The 27174-nt window shown below is 51.9% G+C and overlaps 2 protein-coding genes across 2 annotated transcripts; both read left to right on the top strand.

Annotated features, from left to right (window-relative positions):
- The first annotated feature begins 2605 nt into the window (after positions 1-2605).
- LOC134154587 (olfactory receptor 14A16-like) lies at positions 2606-3616 on the top strand. The gene has a single exon (XM_062601261.1). It carries the CDS (start codon positions 2606-2608, stop codon positions 3614-3616), a length of 1011 nt encoding a protein of 336 aa, XP_062457245.1.
- Positions 3617-17357: 13741 nt separating this feature from the next.
- LOC134154586 (olfactory receptor 14C36-like) lies at positions 17358-18308 on the top strand. The gene has a single exon (XM_062601260.1). It carries the CDS (start codon positions 17373-17375, stop codon positions 18306-18308), a length of 936 nt encoding a protein of 311 aa, XP_062457244.1. The 5' UTR covers positions 17358-17372.
- The last annotated feature ends 8866 nt before the right edge of the window (positions 18309-27174 follow it).

The following is a 27174-nucleotide window of genomic DNA, read 5'->3' as shown; positions in this document are numbered from 1 at the left end:
CTGCCCTCAGGGCCAGGGGTCCAGGGCATGAGCACCCTCCTCAGCAGCCTGAGCTCCAGCAGAGGAGAGGTGCACTTCTCCTGTGATGTGCCTATTTCCCACTGTGCAACAGAGGAGTGGGAGCAACTGTCCTGTGATGTTGCCATCTGGGAGGTCATGTGCTCAGTTGGGTGAGGGGAAGGCTTTCCAAACTGCTTGTCTGTCTTTCAGTGCTTTCCCTTTGGTAGGAGGGTAATGGTATTCCTTGCTTCTCTACCTCTCTGTGCTGCTCTGGTTCTTGCTCTCATGCTCTATGGGCTGAAGGAGGGAGTTCAGCTGCACTTAGGGCATTGACCCTATGGGTCCTGTGTGGAGCTGTCTTCACAGCAGCTTCATAGCCGGGATATGTGTCCAAGCCCTCTTCCACCTTTCTAGAAAGCAAGCCATCTTGTCTGGTGGGGGAATGATCTGACTCTCCTGTAAGGAGAAGCCCCATCATTAGCACTCTTGACTGTCTCTCCTGGGTGTCCTGCCAGGCTGCAGACTGCCCTCCAGAAGACCACAGCTCTCCTGTATCATATGAGCGAGAGCTGAGAGTCCTTGTGCCCTTCATGTGAGTCAGAAACCTCATCAAATGCTCTGAAGAGCACTCTCTCCATATGTGGGCTGAGAGGGAGGACTTGGAAATCTTCACTTTGAAACTGAACTCCTCCAGTCTCAACTCCATCTCATTTCTTTCTTAGAGTAATTTGGGTGTGACTGTCCTTTAGCTGAGAGAGGTGCAAACACTGAGCAGTGAGGGGCAAGACTCATGCACAGACCAGACATACAAAGTCCTCATGAGCCCTTTTTTCCCCTTGGGATACACGAGAGATCATGCTGAGAGTACCTGTAATGCCAAAGACTTCTACTGCATCAAAAAATGTTCCCATGGTTTGATGGAGGCATCTGAAAACTCTGGAAATACAGAAACAGACCGCTCCACTGCAGCCCATTTTCTGGAGTAAATCAGTGTTTAAATGCTCACAGTCTTTCTACAACACAAGTGGAGGTAATTGCTGCAGGATGTGTACCCCAGAGTGACTCACTTCCACTGCTGCTCCAGGGCCTGGAGAAAGAGTGAAGGAGGTAAAGTGACATGAGAGCAGGGACAATCTCACTGGGACAAAGACATCTGGAAAGCGTTTGGTCAGCCTCTGCCTTTGCTGCACTGTTTCTCTCCCTTGGCAGAGTGAGATGAAGGGGCAGAGTGCCTCCTCAGCAAGTTTACTGATGATACCAAGTGGGAGGAGTGGCTGACACACCCGAGGGCTGTGCTAGTCTTCAGAGAGACCCGGACAGGCTGGAGAGCTGGGCAGAGAGGAACGTCCTGAGGTTCAACAAGCGCAAGTGCAGGGTTCTGCACCTAGGGAAAAGTAACCCTAGGCACGAGTACAGGCTGGGGGCTGACCTGCTGGAGAGCAGCTCTGCAGAGAAGGACCTGAGAGTGCTGGTGGATGACAAGTTAACTATGAGCCAGCAATGTGTCCTTGTGGCCAGGAAGGCCAATGGTATCCTGGGGTGCACTAGGAAGAGTGTTGTCAGCAGGTCAAAGGAGGTGATCCTGTCCCTCTATTCAGCCCTGCTGAGGCCTCATCTTGAGTCCTGGGCACAGTTCCGGGCTCCACAGTACAAGGCAGACATGGAGCCTCTGGAGAGAGTCCAGCATAGGGCTAAAAAGATGACTAGAGGGCTGGAGCATCTGCCCTATGTGGAAAGGCTGCAAGAGCTGGGCCTCTCTAGCCTGGGGAAGAGAATACTGAGGGACTGCTTATCAATGTGTATAAGCAGTTGAAGGGAGGGTGTGAAGGGGATGGGGATAAACTCTTTTCAGTTGTCCAATGTGACAGGACAAGAGGCAATGGGCAGAAATTGAACCACAGGAAGTTCTGCCTGAACGTGAGGGGAAATTTCTTTACTGTGAGAGTGACAGAGCACTGGAACAGGTTGCCAGGAGACATTGTGCAGTCTCTTTCTCTGGAGATCTTCAAGGCCAACCTGGATGCAACCCTGTCTAACATGCTGTAGGTGACCCTGCTTGAGCAGGGCTGTTGGACTAGATGATCTCCAGAGTTCCCTTCCAACCTTACCAGTTCTGTGATTCTATGATTCTATGAGAGCTGTTGTGATTGACAGCTACAGAAACCCCTGTTCCAGAGGGCAAGGTCTAGAGAGACAAATCCCTCACAAGGATCTCTTTTTTCAAAATCAACTACCATGTATTTGTATCTCACAGAGAAAAAAAGACAACATTCCCACTGAGTCATTGGACATAATCCTCTTCACTCAGCTCATGGTGCCCATTCCCAGGTATCCCCAGCAAATACACAAAGCAGTCTGACATTTTCTTTTGCACCTCTTAAGAGAGCAGAGCTGACTCCTAAGGAGCGTATGGACAGAGGCCCTGGCACTGCGTGCTCAGCATGAAACAGTGAGCAGGAAAGGGCAGTGAATGAAGGCAGAGGGGAGAGAAAGTTTGAGGGGGGAGGTACTCTGAGAAGTGACATGGATTTTGCTCAGAGAAGCCTGTTCTAACTTATCAACATCTTTTCCTCCTTGGACAGTGTCCTGAACCAAGGCCGAGCAAATGTCCAACAGAAGCTCCCTCAACAAGTTCCTCCTCCTGGCATTTGCAGACACGCGGGAGCTGCAGCTCTTGCACTTCTCTCTCTTCCTGGGCATCTACCTGGCTGCCCTCCTGGGCAACGGCCTCGTCATCACAGCCATAGCCTGTGACCACCGCCTCCACACCCCCATGTACTTCTTCCTCCTCAATCTCTCTGTTCTTGACCTTGGCTCCATCTCCACCACTGTCCCCAAATCTATGGCCAATTCCCTGTGGAACACCAGGGCCATTTCCTACTCGGGATGTGCTGCCCAGGTCTTCCTGTTTTTCTTTTCAGTTGGAGTGGAGTGTTCTCTCCTCACTGTCATGGCCTATGACCGCTATGTTGCCATCTGCAAACCACTGCAATACTGGACCATCATGGACAGCAGAGTTTGTGTCAAAATGGCAGCAGCTGCCTGGGCCAGTGGGTTTCTCTATGCTCTCCTGCACACTGGAAATACATTTTCCATACCCCTTTGCCAAGGCAACACAGTGGACCACTTCTTCTGTGAAATCCCCCAGATCTTCAAGCTCTCCTGTGCAGACTCCTACCTCAGGGAAGTTGGGCTTATTATGGCTAGTGCCTGTTCATTCTTTGGGTGCTTTGTTTTCATTGTGCTGTCCTATGTGCAGATCTTCAGGGCTGTGCTGAGGATCCCCTCTGAGCAGGGCTGGCACAAAGCCTTTTCCATGTGCCTCCCGCACCTGGCTGTGGTCTCCCTGTACATCAGCACTGGCATCTTTGCCTACCTGAAGCCCCCCTCCGTCTCCTCCTCAACTCTGTATCTGGTGGTGGCTGTTCTGTACTTGGTGGTGCCTCCAGCACTGAACCCCCTCATCTACAGCATGAGGAACAAGGAGCTCAAAGATGCACTGAAGAAACTGATTCAGCTGGTCCTAGTTCAGAAGAAGCAAGCTGCCCATCCCCCTTCACAGTTGGCTTCTAATTTTTCTGAAAAAGCTCCTGTGCTTTGGGCATTCTCTCTGTGAAAAATCATGTTTCTGCTGAAGTGTTTGAATTCATCCCTTCTCCAGTGGCACGAACTCAATCTGTCTGACTGAAATGCCTGCTGTAAATGTGCCTGTCACTGTGTCAGACTTGGCTTCACTCAAATAAAAGAGGATTTCCTCAGTTCAGTGCTTGAAGATTGGGCTCTCCTTCCAAAGCTGCAGTCTAAAATGTGCTCAAGGACATTCACCTTGAAGAGACTTGTTGCTGTTCCTGGGCTCCCCAGGGTGATGAGCTTATCTCAAGGTGATGAGCTTATTGGTGATGTGTTAGGCATGAGGACTGGATTCAGCTCTCATTTGTCGGTGCCAGGTGCTCCTGGAGGTGATGAATGGTCAGGCCGTATCTCCAATATGACAGGGCTGGAGACAGAGGCCTGTCCTTCTCAAAGAGAGCATGCAGCCCCCAGGAGAGCACAGGGCATCTCCAGGGGCACCATGTGCTTTGGGGTGAGCAGTGAATGGAGCTTCACAAAATCAAGGGCAGTCATTGAAAGGTGAAGGGTAAAACCAAGGCTAGTGAGAGCTCTGCAGTCTGATGAGGGACAGTGTGGACCCTGCAGGAACAGGGAAGAGAGCCTGGACAGTGGTTCTTGTCACCTTCAATGAAATTCATGTGTTACATTAAACCACACACCCGAACACAGCCTGAGCCATTTGAAATGGCCTGTGATTACTCAGAGCATCATCCACAGCCACAGACTCCTTGGTAGGGGCTGTATGGTGCAATGATGCCTATCCGGCTGGGTCTGCTTCCCATCATGACCACCATGGCCAGTGTGGAGGCAACCTGTGGCCCTGCTGCCCCACAGCCACTTGCTCTGCAGAGCAGCACTGGCAGAGCAGCTCAGAGCCTCATGGGGAGGATGGGGGAGGGTCTAGGAATGGCCAGGCAGGCCAGTCCCAATGCAACCCCCCCCCCCCGGGAAAGGGCTCTTTGGGGAGCAGGGATGTCTCCGGAGAAGTGGAAAGGAGCTGTTGTGTGCTGGAAAGGAGGAATAAGTGAGAAAGAGAAATCTGTTTCTCTGCATGTCATCCAACGAGAGGCTGCTGTGTCCCTGGGGCAGCAGGAGCTGTCAGAGTGGCCCCAGGGTGGGGGCTCTTGTGCTGTCCTGGAGAGAGGGGCTGGCACAGTGGGCTGCAGGTAGCCTGGGGGTAGGACCTCTCCTGGACACAAGAAGAAGGGCTACAGAGTGTCACTGTCCTCTGCCTGCTTGTGCCACTAGGTCCAGTCCCAGCCCGGAGGCTGATGGGGCAGCTGGCACATACCCCTCACCCACCGGAGCTGCTGCACCCACCTCCTGCTCTGCAGCCCCCTGCGGGGAACACTGCTGTGGGTCCACCCCCAGCCTGGGCTGCTCTGCTGGGTGGGCTGGGGAGAGGGCCGAGGAGGTGAGGAGAGGCGGGGAGAGGCTGGGCTGGGCTGGAGAGGGCCTGGGAGAGGAAAGCACCAACGTCAGCTCAGCTGTGTGAGTGGGAAAGATGAGGACACATGTCGGGGGGGTTGTGGTACAGAGCCAGATCTCATGGAAGGGAACCAAGACATGTTGGGTGCAGAAGAGAGGAACAAGCAGCCCTGGCTGGCCTTCCTCCCAGCCAGACCCCGGAGGATGACGGTGTGCTACCCCCAGCGTGGGACACGGCCGGGGCTGGGCAGGGGCCAGGTGCTGGGGGAGGCTGCCAAAGCAGTGGGGCTGTGGGTGGACGGGTCACCGAGGGCTGTCATGGGGACCGTGCCAGGGGGATTCTCCCCACCCCTGAAGGCCCCACTGCCCTGTGTTGTTCCTGCCTAGCAGGGCTGTGGGGCCACGTGTGGGTGCAGGGATGAGGCGCAGGTGGAAGCACGATGCTCCTCACCAATCCCCTGCGAAAGAGAAGCTCCCAGGAGAGCTCTCCCAGCCCTGCCCCACGAGCTCTTGTCCCTGCCCCAGCCATGCCAGAGCAGAGGCCGAGGACCAAGGGATCCTTCAGGCAAAGCTGTGCCAGCCTCGTGGAGCTGGCCCGGAGCACTAGGACAGGTGGGACGCCCGCCCCATATGTCCCCATCGTGCTGGGAGGGTGGAACGGGCACCAGGGAAATGGCCTGGTCCTGCCTGGGCTCAGTGCAGGACTTTGGCATGTTGGATGGATGTGACAGCCATCGCGCTGCAGAAACACCAGCCCCGACCCCTCGCTGCAGTCCCCACTGTCCCCTGCCCTGCTGCCACCCCCATGCTGCCCCATCTCCCATCTCTTCTCCCCACACTGCAAGGACCAGCAGTGCACTAAGAGCTGGCACAGCCCTGAAGCCACTGCCTGGTTCCCGGCCCTTCCCACTCTTCCACCAAACATTGCATCCATCTTCAAGAAGGACAAGAAAGAGGATCTGGGGAAGGTTGTGGTGGATATGAAGGTGACCAGCAGTCAGCAGGGTGCTCCTGCAGCAAAGACAGCCACCGTTACACCAGGTTGTGCTAGCAAGAGTGCAGGCAGCAGGGCAAGTGCAGTGGGACACACAAAAAATCCTCGCAGCTCTGACAAAAAAAAAAAAAAAAAAAAAAAAAAAAGAGGAGCAAAATAAAGGAAGAGCAGAACTGTCAGCGTGCCCATGCTGGAATGAGCGGTGTGGCCAACAGAGTGCCCAGGTGCTGCAAATACAATGATGAAAACGGCATTTCTGCCCGCTGCCAAGTGGCTGGAGCCAGGTGGGTCCAGGCTTGCTCATGGGGGGTTAGGACTGAACGTCCTGAGGGTGACTATGAGCTACTCGATGCTTTCTCTGCTCTGCAGTGATACTTCCTGTGGTCCCACCTCAGTCTACCCTGAACTCCATGTTTTCCCTTTGTGTAATACATAGATCGAGACTGTGGAGAAAGCGCTGAGTGCAGAGAAATGCCACGGTGATAATCTGGGCAGCCGGAGGAGAGCACTGAGAAAGCAAACGTGTGCACGAGGCCTCACAGCAAAGGCCTGGAGAAACCAAGGGACAGGGACCCTCCTGAGCTGCCAAGGATCCCAGCCCTGAGCCGTGGGGATGGATATGGCTCCCTCTGCTCAGGCCATGGGATCATGGCACATCCCACACAGTAAGATAAATCTCTGTGGGAGAGGTGAAGGAAGAAAGTAGAAACGAATCAAAAGAGGGGGGATTCAGGCCAAGAGTCCCAGTAAACATCTGCAAATAGGGATGGATTTACTCCCTCTCTGGTAAAGCCATTTCTTCTATGACCAGCAGAACCTGGGGGAAGGAGAGTCTTCTCCTGACACTCCTTCAGAGATGGAAGGCAGCAGGATTTGAGAGATCCCTTGCAGACAAGGGGGAGTTTCTGGGCGTTGAAAGAAAGATTTCCATCTGAGACCTTAAAATCCTGGGTGGCTGAAGCCTACAAGATGCCTCCAATGCGTGGCTCACAAAGGACCTGAGTGACACCACAGCCACCACTGAACCACCCTCAGAAGCAGATCCCATAACATCTGGCCTCAGTGAGACCTGCAGTATTTCCCTACTTTTTTCTGTGCACCAAATTTTCCTTTTTAGCTCCTCAGCACTGGGGAGCGGTCTCGGCTCCAGAAGTCATGGGGAAGGCACCAGCGAATGCCAGCCCAACTGCTACACCCAGAATGTCCTTGTGTTGAAGGAAACCAAGTCCCCAAGGTGCTCCCTCAGCCACCTGGATGGGCATACGTGGGATGTGGCCCTTCCTGGTCCTCCCAAGCCTGTTGTTTGAGGAAGTGCTGGAAGAACAGGCCTGGCAGGATCCTCATGGCACTGCAGTGGCTGTGGCTGTGACACTGCCCCTGCACACACTTCCTGGGCCAGGTGCTTGGGGGCCAGCAGTGCTTTGGGGAGTCCCTGAGGAGCATGTCCTCAGGATGGTCAAGGAGACCTCAGGCTCTTGTCACCCTCTTGGAGAGCAGTTGACTGGTCAAAGGTCTGGCAGGAGGAAGGACCGGCCCCACTGCTCACGAGGGGAAGGTGCTGACACGTGGCTGGGGCCAAGGCCCTGCTACCTCCTGGGCCCTCTCCCAGCTCTGAGAAGCCACTGTAGAAGCAAGGAAATCCCAGGAAAAAACCTTCCCCACATCCCGGGGGGTCAATGACATGGTCACTTCTGTGTGAGAAGAAGCCAGACCAGGCCAGGGATGTGACTGGAGTTTGTGCTTGCAACGTCACTGCTGCCTGCGCACCTGATAGGCTAACACCTATCAGGCTTTGGTTCTCATTGGAAGTCACATGTTTCTCTGGAGCTGATAGGCCAGAAGGAGGATCCTTTTCAGGGAGGTCCTTGTGATGTCACCACAGTCTCTGCTGCTGAGTGGACAGGAACAGGCCTAATGCTTGGATGCAGGTTGTGAGGTCACGGCTGCCTGAGTGCCTGATAGGCCAAAAGAGGGGACACGGCCATGCTGCCGATTGTGAAGGTCACTTCCTGCTCTGGAGGTTCTGTGCCACCAGCAGCCTCCTGGTTCATGGATGTTCTTGTTGTGTCTCTGCTGCTGCTGGGCCAGGAGCAGGTTCATGGCCTCGGTGTAGGCTGCGAGGTCACTTCTGCCCAAGCACCGGAGAGGCCAGCAGCAGGAACATCATCAGCAGAGCAGCTGTGAGGCCACTTCAGCCCGAGCAGCTGAGCAGCAGCCACGGGGCTGCGAAATGGCTTGGGAGGACACTCCTGTCCCTGAAGATGACAGGCCAGAAATGTGGTGGCCTTGCAGGGCTGTTCCCTGCTGGGCTGGGGCTCTCCAGGGAGGCCTGAGCCACCCCCAGGCTGTGCTGGACAGAGGGGCTTGTTCTGGGCTCCTGCTGCTGTGGATCTAGGAGGGTGCCAGGAGTCCACTGCATAGACTCGTCACTGAGTTCATGCAAGTACGGGTTTGACTAGCTTTTTTGGGACCTTTTGGGATCCTGAAAAAAAGAGACTGTTGCTGCATATCATAGAAAGAAACACTGATCAGCTTGTAGAAATGAACCACACACAGCACAGAGCTATGAAGACGCTGTTCCCGCCATTGTTTGGGGAGTCTGTTGTTCTACAGAGGTGCTCTGTCAGGAAATATATATGTGTAATCAGTATACACACACACACACACACACATATACACATATACATGGATATATATTTATACCTATCACAGATTTTATATATGTATTTATCGTATATATGGTGTGTGTGTGTTCGTATGTGTGTATTCTTTCTGTGTCTAGGAACTACAGAAGGCATTCTGGGTCGTCATCTTTATTTTATTTTTATTTTTTTTAATTGGGCGAATATATGTCTTTACTACTGGAGAAAGACCTTCGCCAAATCAGGATATTCAGGAGAGACTTGTACAGTCTGCTGTGCTGTTTGGTAGGAGGAAGACTTAAGAATATAGCCTATTCCAATTAAATCACAAAATGCAGTGAATGCATTCCAGCTCTAATTAGGTGCAAATGAAGCATATGGACTGTTCGGGGAAGTTAACAAACATCTCTTGTCTTTCAGACTGTATTAATCACATTTTAAAAGCAGATGCATTGTATAGTGGTGAGAAATCACTTCAGGGTTCTGAAGATGAATTGTCTCATCCAATGGCTACTAGACAGGAGGAAACATTCCTTAACTGCAACAGGCAAGTGTCTGTGTCCCTTTCATTCAAACTGCAGGGTCTTTATAAACAGCCTTGTCTGCTTGAAGTGAGGAGTGGGAGAGAAGAGAGTACAGAATTGTTTTGGGGGGGATTAGGGAGGGAGAAGTAACCACAAAGGTGAAATTTGGTACTAGCGTTCCAGTAAAGTGCGTTGTTATTACTGATCGAATGGAAGGACTGAGCCTCCACCAGAAAGACACACAGACTCTTGGACATGTTGGTTTAAAACACAATATTCCTTAAGGGACTCAAAATCAAGGAAATGTCTTGTCCATCCTTTTAGGTAAAACAAACAAAAAAACACTCTCTGGGTTTGTCTAGCCTGCAGCTGGAGAGCCAGGGTACTGGAGAGCCAGGGTACAGGCAAAGGACTCTCCTGGACCTTGCAGGATCACGTGCTCTGGAGAAGTTGGCAGCTCCTTCCCTGGGCCTGTCGGCTCTGTCTGGTAGCACCACGTCCCCTGGAGAAGGATGCACACAGGCACCTTTTCACTTCTTTAATCTCATAGACTTCATTGACTCACGTGTGTGTGTTAGGGGTGGGGGAGGACCAGAACTGCCTGAGTGTTGATCATCTGATCAGACACACAGAGAAATGCATCCTGGGAAAGGATCCTTGGAGCTCGTGGTGGGGAGGTGGCCTGGGTTCAACGTGCACCCACATTTCTTTTAGAATGAAAGACCATGATGCTGTGCATGGCCACAGCTTCCGGTCCACATTCAATAGTCAAGGTGTTGCTGGCAGCTCAGGCAGCGGGAAGACGCTGCTCATAAACCTCTCTCCATGGCAAGGACTCCAGGCTGTTCTCAGTGGGATGCAGCTCGTGGCTTTCTTCTCCTCGTAAGACTCTGTAGCACCCAGGAGATGGCTCTGCATCCCACGGACAGCAGGTCATGCCCTTCTTCTAGCTTCGTTTTTTTGTAACACAGCCCCACCCCCGCCTTTTTTGATAAAAAAAAATGTGTTTCCTTTCTGCCATCCTATTTAGGAGGAACAGTTATTATACACGTGTCAGGTAGTGTAAGCATGTCCTCCAGCTGGGTACCGAAGACAAACAATGCCACAGTCTGTAATGCCCCATTTTAGGCAGTAAAAGCATTTCAACACTTCTATTTGTATCTCTGTGCCTTTTTCTTAATGAGGAAAATAAAGAATGAATAGACTTGATGCTGTTCTGTTCCTTTTTACTCTTAGGCAGGAAACGTCTTCTGCTGTTTGGCATCCCTGTGTTACAGCATCTGGACCGTTAGGTGAAGTACTTGGGAGTTGTTAAAAGTATGGACAGCCATGCTGCATGGTTGGACGCTCATCTGTCACGGAAGAGGATCATCTCTGTTTGGGTTATGTGATGGTGGCCTCTGTGGTCACCCACCAGTAATGTCTAGTCAGTGCCCACACCTACTGCTAGCACTTTCCCCCTGGAGACCAGAACTGCCTAAGTGTTGATCATCTGACAAATGCTCAGAGAAATGCACCCTGGGAAAGGATGTTTGCTGCTTTGTTCACATGGTAGAGGTTTGTATTTTTATGTGCTTGAGGTACCACCTGCAGGGAATGGGATGTGACCTTCCTGAGCAAGGAACCTGGTCCAAAGGAACCTCTGGAAATGAGAGAGCAGGCTGTGAGCTGGGGAGCTCTTCAGACAGGTCTAAGGTTGTCACCGCTTCTAAAATGAACTTTGGAATGACGACTCACAACCAGGCTCCTCTGACAGTGCCTGCCCTCAGCTTTCCTGCCTGTGCTGTCCTCTTGTGCTGCAGACCGTCTTGGACACCAGCATCGGGGAAGCCCAACTATCGTTTGTATTCTGCATCTCCATGCACGTTGGGATGCTGTTGGAGCCGCATTGGAAGCTGCACTTACGACACTGTTGCAGAATGCTCCAGCATATGCACCGATTTTGAAGCATGCACCACCAGATGTAGGCCATGCAAATCTCCCCAAAGAGCTGTTCCTATCAGGAGTTCTCCTTTTTCAGTTGCCTGTTCAGTTAGGTGTCCTGGAAGCACCTCAATGCTGTGTTTTCTCAAGCGAACGGACACTGTTGTCGGGAGGGTGCCCTACCTGAATCTTCCAGAATTTGCTGCAGCAGAGAACAGCACTGAAAACATTTCTCCACAGTGTTTTCTGAATCAGGAGATTCACTCAGACTTGGCCTTCCCTCCATTACGACACGCAGAGGCTTATTAGGCAGATGTGTAATTTTGCCTGGGAGAATAATTCAGATAATTTCAAGACAGTTATTTATATCCTGAGTCAAATGCATGAAACGTTTGCAATGTGCAAGGCAGTCAAGATGTATGTACCAAGAGCAGACTTTCTGACACTCTGCCATTGCAAAAGATTCATATTAAAATGTGTGTAAGAAAAAGACAGTTAACTTTTCAATACCTTAACTGCAAAGTCAGTTCTTTCTTCATAAGGGTCAAATATTTACAAATTAGCAAGCTAAATTCCCTCTTGTGTTTCAGTAACTTTGGGAAGACAACTGCACTGATTCCCACCAGCAGACTTCGGTAGGAGTACCTCCTCCTCCTTCTAGACTTCTGAAAGTTGGCATTAGAGTGTTCAAAAGGTGAAGCAGGTTCCTCTTCTGGTGGTGATGCTCTCCTGAATACAGAAACATGGATCCTAAGGGATGTGTTTATAGCATGTCCTTTTCTGCAGAGCTGCTGCCCGGCTGGGCACTCCCCAGCCCACATCACTGCAGGGGGTTGGTCTGCCCCAGGCGGAAGACTTGGCATTTGTTTTGCTATTGAGTTTCACAGTGTTCCTGGCAGCCCGTTCCTCTCCCCTGCTGTGGTCCATCTGGATGGCAGCCCTCAGCCTTATGACCGTTTTCCTGATTAGGTGCCTTCTGCAAATGTGATGAGAGTTGTGTCCTCGAGGTCACTGACGAAGTTGTTAAACAGGATAAGTCCCAGTATGGACACTTGCATACTTCACTCGTCACTGGCTTCCAGGTAAAGCCAAACCCATTCACAAAAGCCCTCTGAGCTTGATCATCCAGCCAGCTTTTTACCCATCTGGCTGTCTACCCAGTGGAGTGTAACGCCTTACCTGTATACAAGAAAATAGTGTGAGATACCATCAGACACCTAGTTAAATCACAGCAGATAACATCCACTCCTCTCCACTCCTCTCCTCCACAAGTACAGAGCTTTTCTCATCAAAGCAACCAGGTTGCTCAGGAATGATTTATCTTCAGTAAATCCATTACCTCCTCCTCCTCCTCCTCCTTCACATGCCCAGGAATGTGATGCAAGAGGACTCACTCCACGAAACACTCCTCACCAAAATGAGACTGAAGGGCCTGCAGCTCCCCAAGTTGTCCTCGTGGCCTTTTTGGAAGATGGGCACAGCATATTCCTTCTTCTAGTCGTTGGGACCTCCCTTGATCTCCACAGCCTTCCAAAGAGGATAACAACTGGCCTTGTTACGATATTGGCCAGCCCTCTCAGTGTCCTCTGATGCAGCCCATCCAGCTCCAGAGACTTGCAGGGGTTGAGTTCTTGCCAATAACACCTCACTGAACCCTCTTCCACCTGTGGCTGTTTTTTCCCTCTGAAGTCCTGACGCCAGGCAAAACAGCCCAGGAGACCTTGTTGGTGGAGAGTGGGGCCAAGAAGGCACAGAGCTCCTCAGACCTACCTGCATCTTCTGTTACTAGATTCCCTGCCCGAACCAGCAGTGAGCCCACATTTTCCTTTTCCCTCTTTTGCTGTAACTGAAGAGGTAGCAGCTCTTCTTCATGCCATTGACGCACCTTGCAAGTCCAATCCTAGCAGAGCTTTGGCTTCCCTAAGACCATCCCTGCTTTGCTGGACAATTTTTCTGATTTCTTCTTTTTTTTTAGCTTCTCCCTCCTTCCAGTTCTTACATGTGGCCTTTTTGCCTGGAGCTCAGTCCTGATTTCCCAGCATAGCGAAGCCAGTCTCCCAAGATTTCTAGTAGTTTTACTGAGTATCGCTATGGCCCATTCTTGTGCTTGGCAGGTGCTGTCCTTACAGACCTGCTGGCTTTCCTGAGCTCCTGGGCCCCCACCAGTCCCCTGAGCAGGCCCAAGTCTACTTCTCTGAAGTCCGGGGTCTGAGCTCTGCAGCTATCCTTCCTCATTCTGCTCAGGACATAGAACTCTGCTTTTTCATGGTCACTCTAGGAAAGCATGGCACTGACTGTCCCGTCCTTGATCAGTTCCTCCCTGTTGGAATTGCAGACAGAGGGAAGTACGAGTACCGGTCCACTGTGCAACTGTGCAAAGAAGCTGTCCCTGGTGCCCTCCAGAAACCTCCTGGCCTGCCTCCACTCTGCTGTTCACCTTTCCAGAGAATGTCTGTGAGATTGAAGTCCATCCCCCTCCCTGCCCCACATGATCTCTTTGGCCTGTGATCCACAGATTTGCTCACATTACATCGACTCCTTCACCCTGATTAGGTGGTCTAGTTCCCATCACAATGTCACCCTGACTCTGGTGCTTACCCAAACACTTGTCTCTCCCATGGAAGAGCTCCACACATGTGAACTGCCCCTTCGCACAAAGGACATCCCCCTTCCTCATCTTCTCCCTTGTTCTCTCCTGAAGACCTTCTACCCTACAATTGGTTCCTTTCAGTCATGCGGGTGATTCACCACACCTTAGTCATTCTAGCAATGTTTCAGTCAGATTGGTGATGGTGAAACCTGTTATCAAGGGCCAAGGACACAGTGTGCGTGATGGTCCCACTTCAGAGCAGGGACATGCTGGCATACAAAGCAGGTGGCAATGTTAAGGTGAAAGGATGTTCCCACTAAGAGAGCAAACCCCGCAGTGCCTGAGGCCAGGGAGAAACACAGCTGGGCTGTGCAGGAATGGGTTTGCTGCCCGAGCTGACTCTGCAGCATCGTGGGACCTGTGTCAGAGGTGAACTGATCTCCAGGAAGGACAAGGTGCTACTGAGCAATTCCCAGGCCCTGGAAAGCCCATGATCCAGCCACTTTGTGGACATCGTTAGCTCACTCCCTGTTCATATCATCCTGGCAGGTGAGAAGAGGTTCAGGGGCAGGAGGGCTAGAAGGGTGTGAGAGTGCCGAGACTGGAGTGGAGACCCCGGTGTGATGTGCCTCCCATTTACACAGCACGCTTGGATGTGGACGATACTGACTGTGCCTAAGGGCAGAGGTAGGATTCATTTGTTTGGGCAAAGGTAGGAAGCCCAAGATGCCCTGGGGCACTTGCCCAGCACGCGTGCCCAAGGGGCATGATTTTCCTGTAGGTGCCACGCTGTATCTGCGAGAAATGCACAGTGGTACTGGACAACCCAGGCATCCGGTATGGACCTGCCAGCCTATTTTACGTCATTAAATCAAGAGTCTGCACTGAATCACATCAGGATTTTGCACTGTAGGGATCGGCTTGTGTCTCAGCTTCGTAGTGAGTGGGGCTCCAGCAGTGTTAGACATCTAGTGTCATGGCGAAAGAAAATTCCCCACCCAGCCCCCACCTCATGCTCCAGAAGGATGTGATTCTCGTAGTTGCTCCATCAGAGCAAACAGATACTTCAACTCTCTCCTTAACTCTTAGCTGTCTCTTTAACTCTGTCCCTTTAATTAACACCAGAGGTTTGTGGATGAGGGACTGACTCCCACCCGCCATCTCCAGTGATTGTAATGGCAGTTCAGACAAGGAGTTCACAGGCAAACATCTCTGTTGTGCACACTTCTGCTTGGGCAAGGGGAATCCCACCTTCTCTGTGCCTGTGGAGGTCATGGGAGGGATCTGAGTCCCACTGCAGTTCAGGGGCTTCTAAACAGACATGCGATGCCCTGAAAGACTCATCAGAACCAATACCTGAACCATGGCTAAACGAGCTCCCTTCCTGCCCCTTTCCAGGTGTCCTGCCTAGTTAAGAGACGGAACAGGGGCTTCCCGAGTGGGAGATTTCCATCTCTTGCAGATAACCATTCTCTGATGAAATAAATTGTAATGCTGGAATCATTCTTCCTTCGGGGCTTAGAGAGGGACCATCGGTGATTATTTCAGTCTACTTCAGGGATGATTTCCCAAGAGAATGGAGCACAAGGCACAGAGAAATTCATGTCTTCAGCTGCCCCCTGCTCCTGAGCAGGGCCGGGCTCCTGGGACAGAGGGAGCCCATGGCAACCTGGAAGCATTACTGAGAGACAGCGGTGTCCAGGAGCAGCTCCTCTGCAAAGAGCAGCAGGGCTCTAGGCTGTAGGCACTGACTGTGGACATGAGATGAGAAGTGAAAGGCAGTGTGGAGTGGGAGGCCAGAGGAGAGCTCACTGTGGGAAAATCTTCACAGCCTTTGACACGGTAAGTCTCTGGCTGCAGGACAACACCACTGAGATTCCTGGAGGGGTCTTCTGAACCCAGCCCATCCCGTGCCTGGGAGGCTTTTTATGGATCACTCTCCTGGTTTCTAACATGCATGGCAGGCTTACCTGAAAGGGAAGGCACTCTCCTGAGGCTCTGATTTTGTTTTATACCTTTGGCAGGGCACAAACTGGAAAGGATGGTTTGGGCTTAGGTGACTGGAAGAGAGTTCTGCAGTGTTCCTGTGAGGGACCAATAGGTCTACAAGAACCCCAGAAAGCTCCTTCAGCCACCTCTTCACCTGCCAGCAGCAGCAATATCTCCTTTGCAGCCCTCACCAGTCTCATCATGCTTAGTCTCGCCTGCTCCTTAGGTCTTGCACACACAGAGATGCCCCTGGGCAGGGCTCTTTTGCCAGAAGGATTCTGTAGGGCAGAGTCAAATGCCCCGTGGGTGGCATGGGGTCAGGGAGCACTGACAGGGGACAGACGTGGGGACAGAGAAAGAGCTCCCAGTGGGGACAGCTCCAGGCGGCTGAGAGATGCTCAGGGAATGTGAGGAAAGTGCCCACAGAAACACTGTGGCAGGCTGGACTCAGGCAACTCTCCCGTGGTCCTCCCTCTCCCTTTCTGCTCTTGTACTTGCTGTCAGCTGGAGGTTCAGCTACAAATTCAGACACTCACCCTGAGGTCCTCCCATGGAGGTGTCTGCAGAGGGCTGAGGTGCCCACGGCCTGTTCTCATCCCAGGGTGCTGGGAAATGTGATTTGAGGGTCTGGGGAATGAATGGACTCTCCCTTTTGGAGATCTCCTTTTCAGGACATGTGAGTGAGTCCTTATGGTGTCCTGCTGGGTTTGAAAGCTGCCCTCCAGAAGGACACAGCTCTCCCATTGGATCTTAGCAATGCTGAATCCCTTTCAAGTAGTTCAGGAGATACTAACACCAGAAAATGCTCCTGAGCACCTTCGTATGTGTGCAGCTGAAGTGAACCCAGCGTTTCCTCGGCTAGAATGGAAGTGTTGAGAGTTTCCTCCACTCTCGGCAGTCAGCTCACAGAGTCGTTGGTCGAATCAGATATGTCAGGAGCAACGTTCTGTTCTCTCCATCACATCTCCACCTTGGGCTGCGAAAGAGAGCAGAGTTAGATCTGTGCTTTGAAACCAGCCTCCCCTGATCTCATCGGAGTGCAATGTCTTTTTATAGAGTAACTTGTGGGTGAAATCATCCTTTGGGTAGCACAAGTGGAGAACAGGGCAGCTGAGAGCAAGGCAGGTGGACTCAACAGCACTCCTGACCCTGCACTAAGCAGCAGACAGCCCGTTTTCCTCTCTCGTCTTCTAATGTTCATCCTTGCAGCAAGAAAAACATCTATCCCTAAAAAGACCACTCACCAGATGTAATGGAAGAATCTAAAAATCTGCAAACAAATAAGAAAAAAAAAAAACACACTAAACCTCTCTGCTGCAACATGAACTCTTTAGAACTGTGTGTGAGGATATTAACAGATCTTTTTCATTACAGGTGGGCACTCAAACACCAATTCTGAAAATCAGAGATATCACAAACCAGCCCCATCTACCACCTGGTATAAAGCAGGACAGGCCTGTGGTCCTCCCAGCACACTCAGCTGGAGCTGGAGCTGAGGAGCTGAACAAAGATCTTCCTGAGAAGGACAAAAGAAATTTGTCTATACTGTTGGCAGGATGGGTGAGGGTGTAGTATTCCTATGAAAAAAAATGAAAGTTTTGTTTCTCAGGGACAATCAGTGGTCACTGTCTTTTAGCCTCTGACAGTTGCCCCATGCCCCAAACCAGCAAATGTCCAACAACAGCTCCTTCGATGAGTTCCTCCTCCTGGCATTTGCGGACACACAGGAGCTGCAGCTCTTGCACTTCTCTCTCTTCCTGGGCATCTACCTGGCTGCCTTCCTGGGCAATGGCCTCATCATCACAGCTGTAGCATGTGACCACCATCTCCACACTCCCATGTATTTCTTCCTCCTCAACCTCTCCATCCTCGACCTTGGCTCCATCTCCACCACTGTCCCCAAATCCATGGCCATTTCCCTGAGGAACACCAGGTCCATTTCCTACTCTGGATGTGTTGCCCAGGTCTTTCTGGTTCTCTTCTTGCTTTCAGCAGAACATTTTCTCCTCACTGTCATGGCCTATGACCGTTTTGTTGCCATCTGCAAACCCCTGCACTATGGCACAATCATGGGCAGCAGAGCTTGTGCCAGAATGGCAGCAGCTGCCTGGGCCAGTGGCTTTATCTATTCTCTCCTGCACACTGGAAATACATTTTCACTACCCCTCTGCCAAGGCAATGCTGTGGACCAGTTCTTCTGTGAAATCCCCCAGATCCTCAAGCTCTCCTGCGCAGATTCTTACCTCAGGGAAGCTGGGCTTATTGTGGTTAGTGTCTTTTTAGTCTTTGGGTGTTTCATTTTCATTGTGCTGTCCTATGTGCAGATCTTCACTGTTGTGCTGAGGATCCCCTCCGAGCAGGGCCGACACAAAACCTTTTCCATGTGCCTCCCTCACCTGGCTGTTGTCTCCCTGTTTGTCAGCACTACAGCATTTGCCTACCTGAAGCCCCCCACCATCTCCTCCCCATCTCTGGATCTGGTGGTGACTGTTCTGTACTCAGTGGTGCCTCCAACACTCAACTCGCTCCTCTACAGCATGAGGAACAAGGAGCTCCAGGAGGCAGTGAGGAAACTATTCCAGCTGGTGCAAGCTCAGCAGCAATGAGCTGCCCATGTCTCCTCACAAGCAATTTACAGTTTATCTCAAGAAACTTTGTGGAGTTCTGTCTGTGATAGTCCTATTTGTGCACAAATATCTGAATTCATTCCATTTCTGCTGGAGCACAAATCCCATCTCTCTGACCCAGAAGCCTTCTGCATATCTGCCTATCTCTGTGTCAGACTTGATCTCCCAAGTAGCAATTCTGTAATAAAAGGGGATCTCTGTGCCTGAAGGCTGGGCTCTTCCTCCCAAGTTGGAGCCAAGAATGTGCTCAGGGAAATGCACCCAAAAGGATCCTGTTGTTGTGCTTGGGTTTTCTGTGGATAAAGGGGCATGAACTCTTTTGAGTGACACGTGAGGGAAAGAGGGCTGTATTCATCTGTCACTTGTGGGTGCCCAGTGTCCCTCGAGAGGATGAGTGGTCAAAGAGGTCTCTTCTGGGGACTGTGCCACATATTGGAGGGCTGATAAAAGATGCCCATTTTTCTGAAGGGGGTTTGGAGCCACCCAGAGAGCACAGGACATCTCCAGGGACAGTGTGTGCCTGGGATGTACAGTAAGTAGAGACTCTCACAAACAAGTGAAGTCAACCAAAGGAAAGCATCAAATCAGGGCTCTTCATTCTCAGGAGAAGGAGTGGGCTGGGTCTAATGACACCCCCAAACATGCCCTGGGCAGTGTGAAATTCTGCCCCCACAGATAAAGAAGAACTTCTCTACTGCAGGATTAGCAGAGCTCTGGAACAGGTTGCCCAGAGAGGTCGTGGAGTCTCTGTCTCTGGAGATATTCAATATCTGCCTCAACATGATCCTGTCTAACATGCAACAGGTGACTCTGCTTTAGCAGGGGGGTTGGACTAGATATCTCCAGAGGTCCCTTCCAACTGCAGCCATTCTGTGCTTCTGTGTGATTCTGTGAAATGCCCTGTCACTTCTCTGTCCATCCCACCATAACAGATTGAGGGAGGGGGGAGGAGTTGTCAGGAGCAATGATACTGGTCCAGCTGGCTCTGGTATGACCAGCAAGGCCAGTGTGCAGTTACCGTGCAGACCCACGGAAAAGGCAGCTGCCTTGGACACCCCCAGGCATATCCTTGCAGGCTGCCATGCTGAGCATGCAGTCAGCCTGCTGGCAGGCAGAAACCTACTGGACTTTGCCAGCACTTCTCACTGGCTTCTCAGCAGCTCCAGGCAGTCAGGCAGAGGCTTTCAAGGCCAGCGTCATGGCTCAGCTGTGCACCTTTGTGAGGATGTGTGCCCAGGAGCCTTGTACATCAGGCAGTCAAGGCAGCCTGCGCCTTCGCTGGGAGCAAGCTGGGCTCTGGTTGCACTGCACTGCTGCGGGCAGCTGCTTCTGGACCACTTGTGGACAGGAGGACCCACAGGGTGAAGGTCGTTGTGCTGGAACAAGATAATATTAGCCTTTCTGCTAATATTCTGGAGAAACATATTTCAGCAAGAACTGTCTGTGAAAAAATAGAGGAAGTCGGATTTCCTCCAGAAAAAGACTGTACTTGCACACTGTTTCCACAATGAAGGCAGCCCATAAATCCTCTAGAAAAAGAAGAAGAAAACCGGGAAGAAAACAAAGGCAGAGCAAAGTACAAGGGAATCTGAATACACAAAAGTACTCTTTAAGGAACTGGAAGCCTCCGCAGGAGAGTCGAGTTACAACATGCAAACCCTGTCACGTTCCTTTTTCAAGAAAACATAGTAAGCCCACACCTTTTCATGGTTAGAAAAGCCTGAGAGCTTCCACTTTTAGCCCCTTCTAGTTTGGAATGCTCGTACTTCAGCATAAGCCAAAAAAGGGCATATTACACAAGTCAGACCAAGCTCATTGTTAGAGATTTCCTTGAGGTTATCAACATTTAACCAGTATCATTCAGTTAAACTGCATCACAAAATTCTGGGCATCCTGCAGTCATTTGGAGCTGTTCCCTATGCCTTCCCTTCCCCTTTCCCTTTCCCTTTCCCTTTCCCTTTCCCTTCCCCTTCCCCTTCCCCTCCCCCTTTTCCTTTCCTTTCTGTCCCTTTCACAGAAGCACAGAATCGGTTAGCTTGGAAGGGACCTCTGCAGATCATCTAGTCCAACGCCCCTGCTCAAGCAGGCTCACCTAGAACACGTTAGACAGGGTTGCATCCAGGTGGCCTTTGAATATCTCCAGAGAAGGAGACTCCATGACCTCTCTGGGCAACCTCTTCCAGTGCTCTGTCACTCTCACAGTGCAGAAATTCCTCCTCATGTTCAGGCGCAACTTCCTGTGGTTCAGTTTTTGCTCTTTGCCTCTAGTGCTTTCGCATGGGACAGCTGAAAAGCCTTTGTCCCCATCCCCTTGACACCCTCCCTTCAGATACTTACACACATTGATAAGATCCCTCCTCAATCTTCCCTTCTCCAGGCTAAACAGGCCCAGCTCTCGCAGTCGGTCCTCGTAGGGCAGGTGCTGCAGCCCCCTGATCATCCTCGTAGCCCTACGCGGGACTCTCTGCAGTAGCTCCATGTCTCTCTTGTACTGGGGAGCCCACAACTGGATGCAGGACTTGAGATGTGGCCTCAGCAGGGCTGAGTAGGGGGGCAGGATCACCTCCGCCGACCTGCTGGCAGCACTCTTCCTAATTTACCCAAGGATACCGTTGGCCTTCCTGGCCACAAGGGCACATTGCTGGCTCATAGTCAGTTTGTCATCCACCAACAACCCAGGTCCTACTCTGCAGAGCTGCTCTCCAGCAGGTCAGCCCCCAGCTTGTACTGGTGCCTAGGGTTATTTCTCCCTAGGTGCAGGACTCTGCACTTGCCCTTCTTGAACCTCGTGAGCGCTCTCTGAGTGGCAGCACAGCCCTCAGGTGTATCAGCCACTCCTCCCAGCTTGGTATCGCCAGCAAACCTGCTGAGGAGGCACTGTGTCCCTTTGTCCAGGTCATTTCCTTTCCTTTTGCTTCCTAAAGAAACAAGGAAGTTTCTTTGCTAAGCTGCAATGCTCTGCTGACCTTCCAGCTTGTAAAGCATAGGAAAAAAACAGTGCTGAGGGAGGCAGAAGGCATTCGTGGAGGCCTTAAAGTGCTGGAAGCGCCTGCAGAAACGTGCTGTGTTGTCAGTGCTCCAGGGGAGGCTGGGCCCCAGCACAGGGAGTTGCTCAGCTCTGCTTAGTGCCTCTTCTGAGGAAGGTGCAAGTCGGAGGAAGCTTGCTAGGCCAGAGTGGCCTCTTACTGTCCTGATCTCAATTGTGTCTGGGTCCATCTGAAAGCCTTCTCCACGAGGTTTCCTCCCCTGCAGCCCCTTCCAGGGAGAGTTCTCCCAGGCCTGTGCAGGTGAAAAAGAACCGCTTGGGAGCTCGGCTTGGTCTCTGCCCTCAGAGTGCCAGGGAGGTTTCTTGTGCCCTCTTCCCTAAAACAGCCTCCAAGCTGAGGAAGCATTTTGGATCCCTCGGGAACTTGGTGTGGCTGGAGTGCAGGAGTCAGAGCTGGCTTGCTCATGCCTCCCCACATGCTGCCTCCATGACTAGGCCAGGACAACAGAAAAGTGTGTCCCAGCGGTGAGAGACTGGGCAGACAGCAAATGGGCTTTTTCCGGAGGCCTTTTTTAGAGTTCTCTAAAATGCCTGGACAGCTCTGAAAGTATTGATGTTCATAACCCTCCCATCCACGTCCCAGAGGAGATCCTCAGTGTCATACATTGGCCTGGAAATGGGAGTTTCCAAGGGCCGTGTACTGATGTTTGCCATCTGTACTGCATGCTTAGGAGTCACCGTTGAAAATGCAGATGCCGAGTGGCTGAGGCAGCAGGCGATGGCTCTGCTGTTTGCAGGTAGGTTACAACGGGCCTGAACAGAGCTCCAGAGGTTAGGGAGGACTTGAGAGGCCAAGCAGCAGCCTGTCAAAGTCCTTGTGCAAGGTGACCCGGCCTAGAGCAAATTCACGCATGGAGGAGAAGGGACTGCCACAGCCCCTGCTGGCCTGGGGAAGCTGTCCGCCTCCTGCTGCCCCACGCTGCCCCACAATCAGAGTTCCTTCCCCTGCCAGGCCCCGCAGCGAGCCTGGGCCTGGGCTCCCTGTCCTGGGACTGGTGTCACCTCCGCCCTCCCCTGAGTCACTGCAGATCTCTGGGGACTGCCGAGCAATGGGAACCCTTCAACACGGCAGGCAGCAGCTGAGGTCCTGCGTGACAGCTGGCCAGAAGAAACACTGGGAAATTAAGATCAGAAAGCTCAGTAGTGCAAGGCCTTAGGGAAGGGGAAGCGATAGTGATTTACAGACTCCCCAGATGAGGCGCTCCGGCCTGCTCCCCCCGGGCTCTACAGGGTTTAGCCGCTCTCACCCATGTGCTCCCAAGCACCAGGACATCTCTGCCCAGGGACCCTCATGTGCCACAGAGAGGATACAGGACACTGGTCATCGAGGCCTCATCTGCTCTGCAGGGGTCCCACTGACTGGCAACTAAAGACTAGTTTTGGGGTGGACCTTGTGTGCCCTTCGGGGTCCTTAGCTGTTAAGAGATGGGCTTTTGCCTTGGGATCTTGCTTACATCAGCGCCCACCAGCTCGAGGCCCAGCTGCTGCCCTGGCAGGTTTTCCTTGTTTGTTTGAAATCGGTGTGCATTTCCCTGCAAGGCTAAAAGGACAAGGCCTGGTGGGGGGGGGGGGGGGGCACTAGCAAGCCTACAAAGCAAGGAGATTTCCAAACCTGGGAGCTGTTGCTTGAAAGTGTCTTTTGGGAAAGAAAAAACTTGCAATTCTGAGCAGAAGCAAAACATACCTGAGAAGGAATGGCTGCTTGCCGTAGTTGGGGGAGAAGTCTCCTTTCCAAATGCCTCCCGAACCAGCTCGGAAGGAAAGCATTTCCTGATGCCATCTTTGGGCAGTGTCTCCTGGCATGTTGGCCATTCAGCAGCCTTCCTGCATTCCCCTCCACTCGAAATAGCTGATCAGGAAAGAGAAGCATCCACAGAGCCTTTCAGCGGCTGTGGGAGATACCTAGAGAGGCTGGGAAATGAGGCTGGGCAGAGCCAGCCCTGAGCAGCAGGCAGCAGTCTGGGCTGAGGGGCTGGGAGGAAGGAGAGACGTGTGCAGCCCCAGGAGCGGGTGAGGTGGGCAAAGGCTACCCAGGCAGGCACAGGGCCAAGGGAGACCTATGGGATTTCAAGGGATAGAAATGCCATTTTTCTGTTAGTTTGGCCAAGTGCAGGCCTACCAAGTGCTACTGAAAAGTATTTTGCATTCTCTTGGTGGGGTTCAGGAGGAGTGAAAAACCACCTAGCAAAGTGGCTGCGTTTTCTCAGCTCTGCTGGAGACGCATCATCGTCTAAGAGACGCCCTTCCCCTCAGCAGTTTGGGCCAGATTGCTTTCCCCAAACTGGGTTCTGTTTCCCGGTATGCAAGCAACCAGTAGGCATAGAGCAAGGTCGAGATAGAGCCTTAATGAACTTACAGGCAACTCCGGCTAATTCTGCTATTCTGGTCTTCTCTGCTCCTCACATTCTTCACAGTGTTGTGCTTTCCTCGAGGTTATTCGTCTGGAGCTGGTGGTCCTTTGCAATACTGATTTACGATACCCTCTCTCCCTTGTCCTTGAGTCCTGGCAGCTATTTGCAGGGTTTCCACAACATCGTTCCAGCAATTCTGCCCTTTGAGACTTGATAATATCACTTATCTAGCAAGTCTCATTAAACAACTTCAGTAGTTCCCGTATGGATGTTAAGTTAGGTCTAAGTGTCTCCCACGGCATGGGTGATCTGGCAGATTTGGGAATAGGCAAGCAAGCAATAATCTGAGACACGTTATGGACTTTCCAAAGGCCTGTATAAGCTGCACAGTCAGGTTAGTTGTAACAAAGGGCATGCATAACAAAAATTAACACTGTCCTCATTTTCCATCTGATTAGCTCCCTGAAAAGGATTAAACAAATCAGTATTCCTATAAATCAGTCCTATTATTATAAATAATAATGGTATCAGAACGTGAAATAACACCAATAACCCCTGAGAGCAGTCCACTTCAATGTAAGAGAGTTCCATTTCCCAGGTACAATTCATCGATTTTGTAACTTCTGAGTGACTCAGTCTGGAGAGAGCAGCTCCCTCAGTGCCAGGGCAGCAGGGAGCTCCAGCAGCATCTTGCTGATGCTCCATTCACAGCCTCTACAGTTCCTGCCGCAGCACCGGCCTGCAGCTGTGCACAGCACTGCCAGAAAACACCTGGATTTGGGGAGAAGCTTTCCACTCCTACCTGTAACTCAGATCAGTACCAGCACACAACCTGCTGCTGCAAGCAAAGGCAACCCCCTCTGGAGCCGCCCACTCCGGGGGCTGTACTGTATTGAGCTCTCGGTTCTTGCCACCGTGAGCCAGTCACAGTGGCAGTGGTTGGAGAGGAAGGCAGCACTGTGCACCAAGATGAAGGTGGACACAACCATCTGGGACAACCGCGCTGCCCTCCTGCAGAGCACCGCAGCCACCATGGGCACCCAGAGCCCATGCAGGTGGACCCCATGAAGGAGGAGGAGGGGAGACTCTGGAGGTGGATGCTGTGAGGGGGCGGCCTGTCTGATGCCCCAAGGCCGTGCTCTGGAGCCTAAGAAGGAGGAGGAGGAGGTGCTAGCCCAGCAGGAGGCCCCCGCTGCCCACCAGCCAGGGCACGGCCTCCCCCCAGCAAGACCAGGCTGGTGCTGGCACCTAGCCAGGGGAAGACGAGCCCAAGGCACCGGGCTTGGAGGTACAGAGAGTTGCTGTGCGGCCCCTCCTCCCAGACTCCCTTCCACCTCCCCTGCAGCACGGACACAGTGCCCGCGATCACCTCCCACCACTCCGCCACAGCTCTCCTTGGACTGTAGGATATGTAATTGGATAGGACGGGTTATTTAGGATAAGCATTAGTCGGATTACAGTATTACGATAGCGTGGCGTTGATTATTGAATTCTTAGCGTGTAGTTACTCTTAGTCACATTTAGGTAGAAGGGACAAATAGGGCATAGCTATTTGTCTTCCTGAGGACAGGTGTTAGTTACAGTTAGTATGAGTGTTATTAGCATTATTAGTGTTGCTATTAGTTATTAGGATCTAGAGTTTGGTGTTGGTTACAGTAGCCTTGGTGTGTAGGTGGTTACAGTAGTCTTAGGGCAGTTACAGTTCAGAGTTTGTTCTCTTCTTCCCGGTGTAGAATTAGTGTCTCTGTATCCGTAGGGAGAGAGGGACTAACCTGGGCCAGACCCTCACCAAGGCTGGGCTTGCGAAAGATCCTGTAGCCCGGAGGCAGCAGCACTGCCACCGAGGACCATCACACGAACACAAGCATGGGGTCCCGAGGCCACTCGCAGCTGGTGGTAGGACTGAGGCCCCAAAACCATCCTCTTTGCCTCTAGGGAAAGGCAGCAGGACTCTGGCATCTCTTTCACAGGGACATGAGACCAAGGCAGTTCACCAAAGACGTGCCTAACGCCAGGATTTACGTCCTGGAGCACGTCCCACGCAAAGTGACTGTGGCCACAAGTGTGCGCTTCATCCCTGCCTTCCTAAGAAACCTCCTCCGGTTTCTTAGGCACAAACAGCAGGAACCTGACTTCAGGTCTCTCCTGAAGGCTTGCACCTCCTGAGCTGCTGTGGAGCTCTGCAGCGTGCAGGAATAGGATGACACAACATGGCTGCAGACAGACAATTTCAGCAGGTGCCACCCCCAGGGCCCCCACCTGCTGCTCCTGCAAATTCACTCCAAGGTCAACAGCACAGACACAAAGGACTTTGGCCCCTTCTCTGCTGGAGCCCCCCTGTCCCCTCTCACAACTGGTTGATTTTTGCCTGTCTTCACAGCATTTCCTGATTCTCTCTGCAGTGGACACTGAGGATTTCTTCTGCTACTCAAGACCTGTGGCTACAGTCTGGGAGCTGATGAGTCAGCAGGTGTTACAGCTTGCAGGCAAGAGTGGGCCTCCTGGATAGCACAGCCCCGATCCCAGCAGCATGCGCTGGTGCCTCCCACCAGTGGGGAACCTCTGGGGCGCCTGCGGCTTGAGGCACCACACTGCAGGGCTGTGACGGAATGGAGTGATGAGAGATGAGATGGCACTGCAGAAACTCTCACCGCTCGTAGAACAGTGGGGAACTGAGTGATGGAAAGGAAACCAAGGCAGTTGTAGGCAATACTGAATCCTGACTGGATCAACAGATGATTGGGCTTGCAATTGGTTTAAGCTGTGACTTCTGGGGAGAACAACAGTGTGAATTATGAAGATTAATGCCACCCCCCAAGGTGTGGACCCTGCTCTGGGCAGTGGGACTTCCCCCAAGATTCTACCCAGTGAGAAGTGGATGCCCGCACCGCAATTCCCCCGTGACCGATGGGGCATCTTAATTCAGCCGGCTGGGAACAGGAAATTTGTCCTTTGGCTTCTAATGGGTCTGCAGTCATGTATGTGGGATGCTTCACTTATATTTCTTTATTAATCATGGACTACTGCGGCAGCAAGGTACTCCCCAATTAAGGGAGGGCCCTGTGGCAGCTTACAGGGAGTTTATACAGTTTCCCTTTAACCAGAGAATGTTACTTTAAAAAAAAAAAAAAAAAAAAAAAAAAAAAAAAAAGAACACCTACCATTTCATTAGTCAGGGACACGAGTACACAATACTCTTACCAACTTCCCTATTTTGGTGGCTGTAAACTATGTCTTTATTTTGAAATGTTCTCTCTGCCAAGGACCTAACATCTATGTCGTCTTAAGATACAACTGCCGCAGGACATGAGTTCCACCAAGGACATGCATTTTGCTCTACTAACTCATCACAAAGGTACAACCCTAGACATCCCCTTGTGCATAAAGGCTGCAGAGAGAACAGAAGTTGCATTGTGCCTACCACCCCCAATCCTGTGGGGCTGCAGCA

This window comes from Rhea pennata, unplaced genomic scaffold (genome assembly GCF_028389875.1).
Source record: "Rhea pennata isolate bPtePen1 unplaced genomic scaffold, bPtePen1.pri scaffold_32, whole genome shotgun sequence".
NCBI classification, from domain to species: Eukaryota; Metazoa; Chordata; class Aves; order Rheiformes; family Rheidae; genus Rhea; species Rhea pennata.
The sequence above is the reverse complement of the archived record's forward strand: the minus strand, read 5'-3'. Positions and strand labels throughout refer to the sequence as shown.

Bases quoted from the DNA above. Each gene is read 5' to 3' on its own strand.
- LOC134154587 (XM_062601261.1), top strand. From the start codon at position 2,606: ATGTCCAACAGAAGCTCCCTCAACAAGTTCCTCCTCCTGGCATTTGCA.
- LOC134154586 (XM_062601260.1), top strand. From the start codon at position 17,373: ATGTCCAACAACAGCTCCTTCGATGAGTTCCTCCTCCTGGCATTTGCG.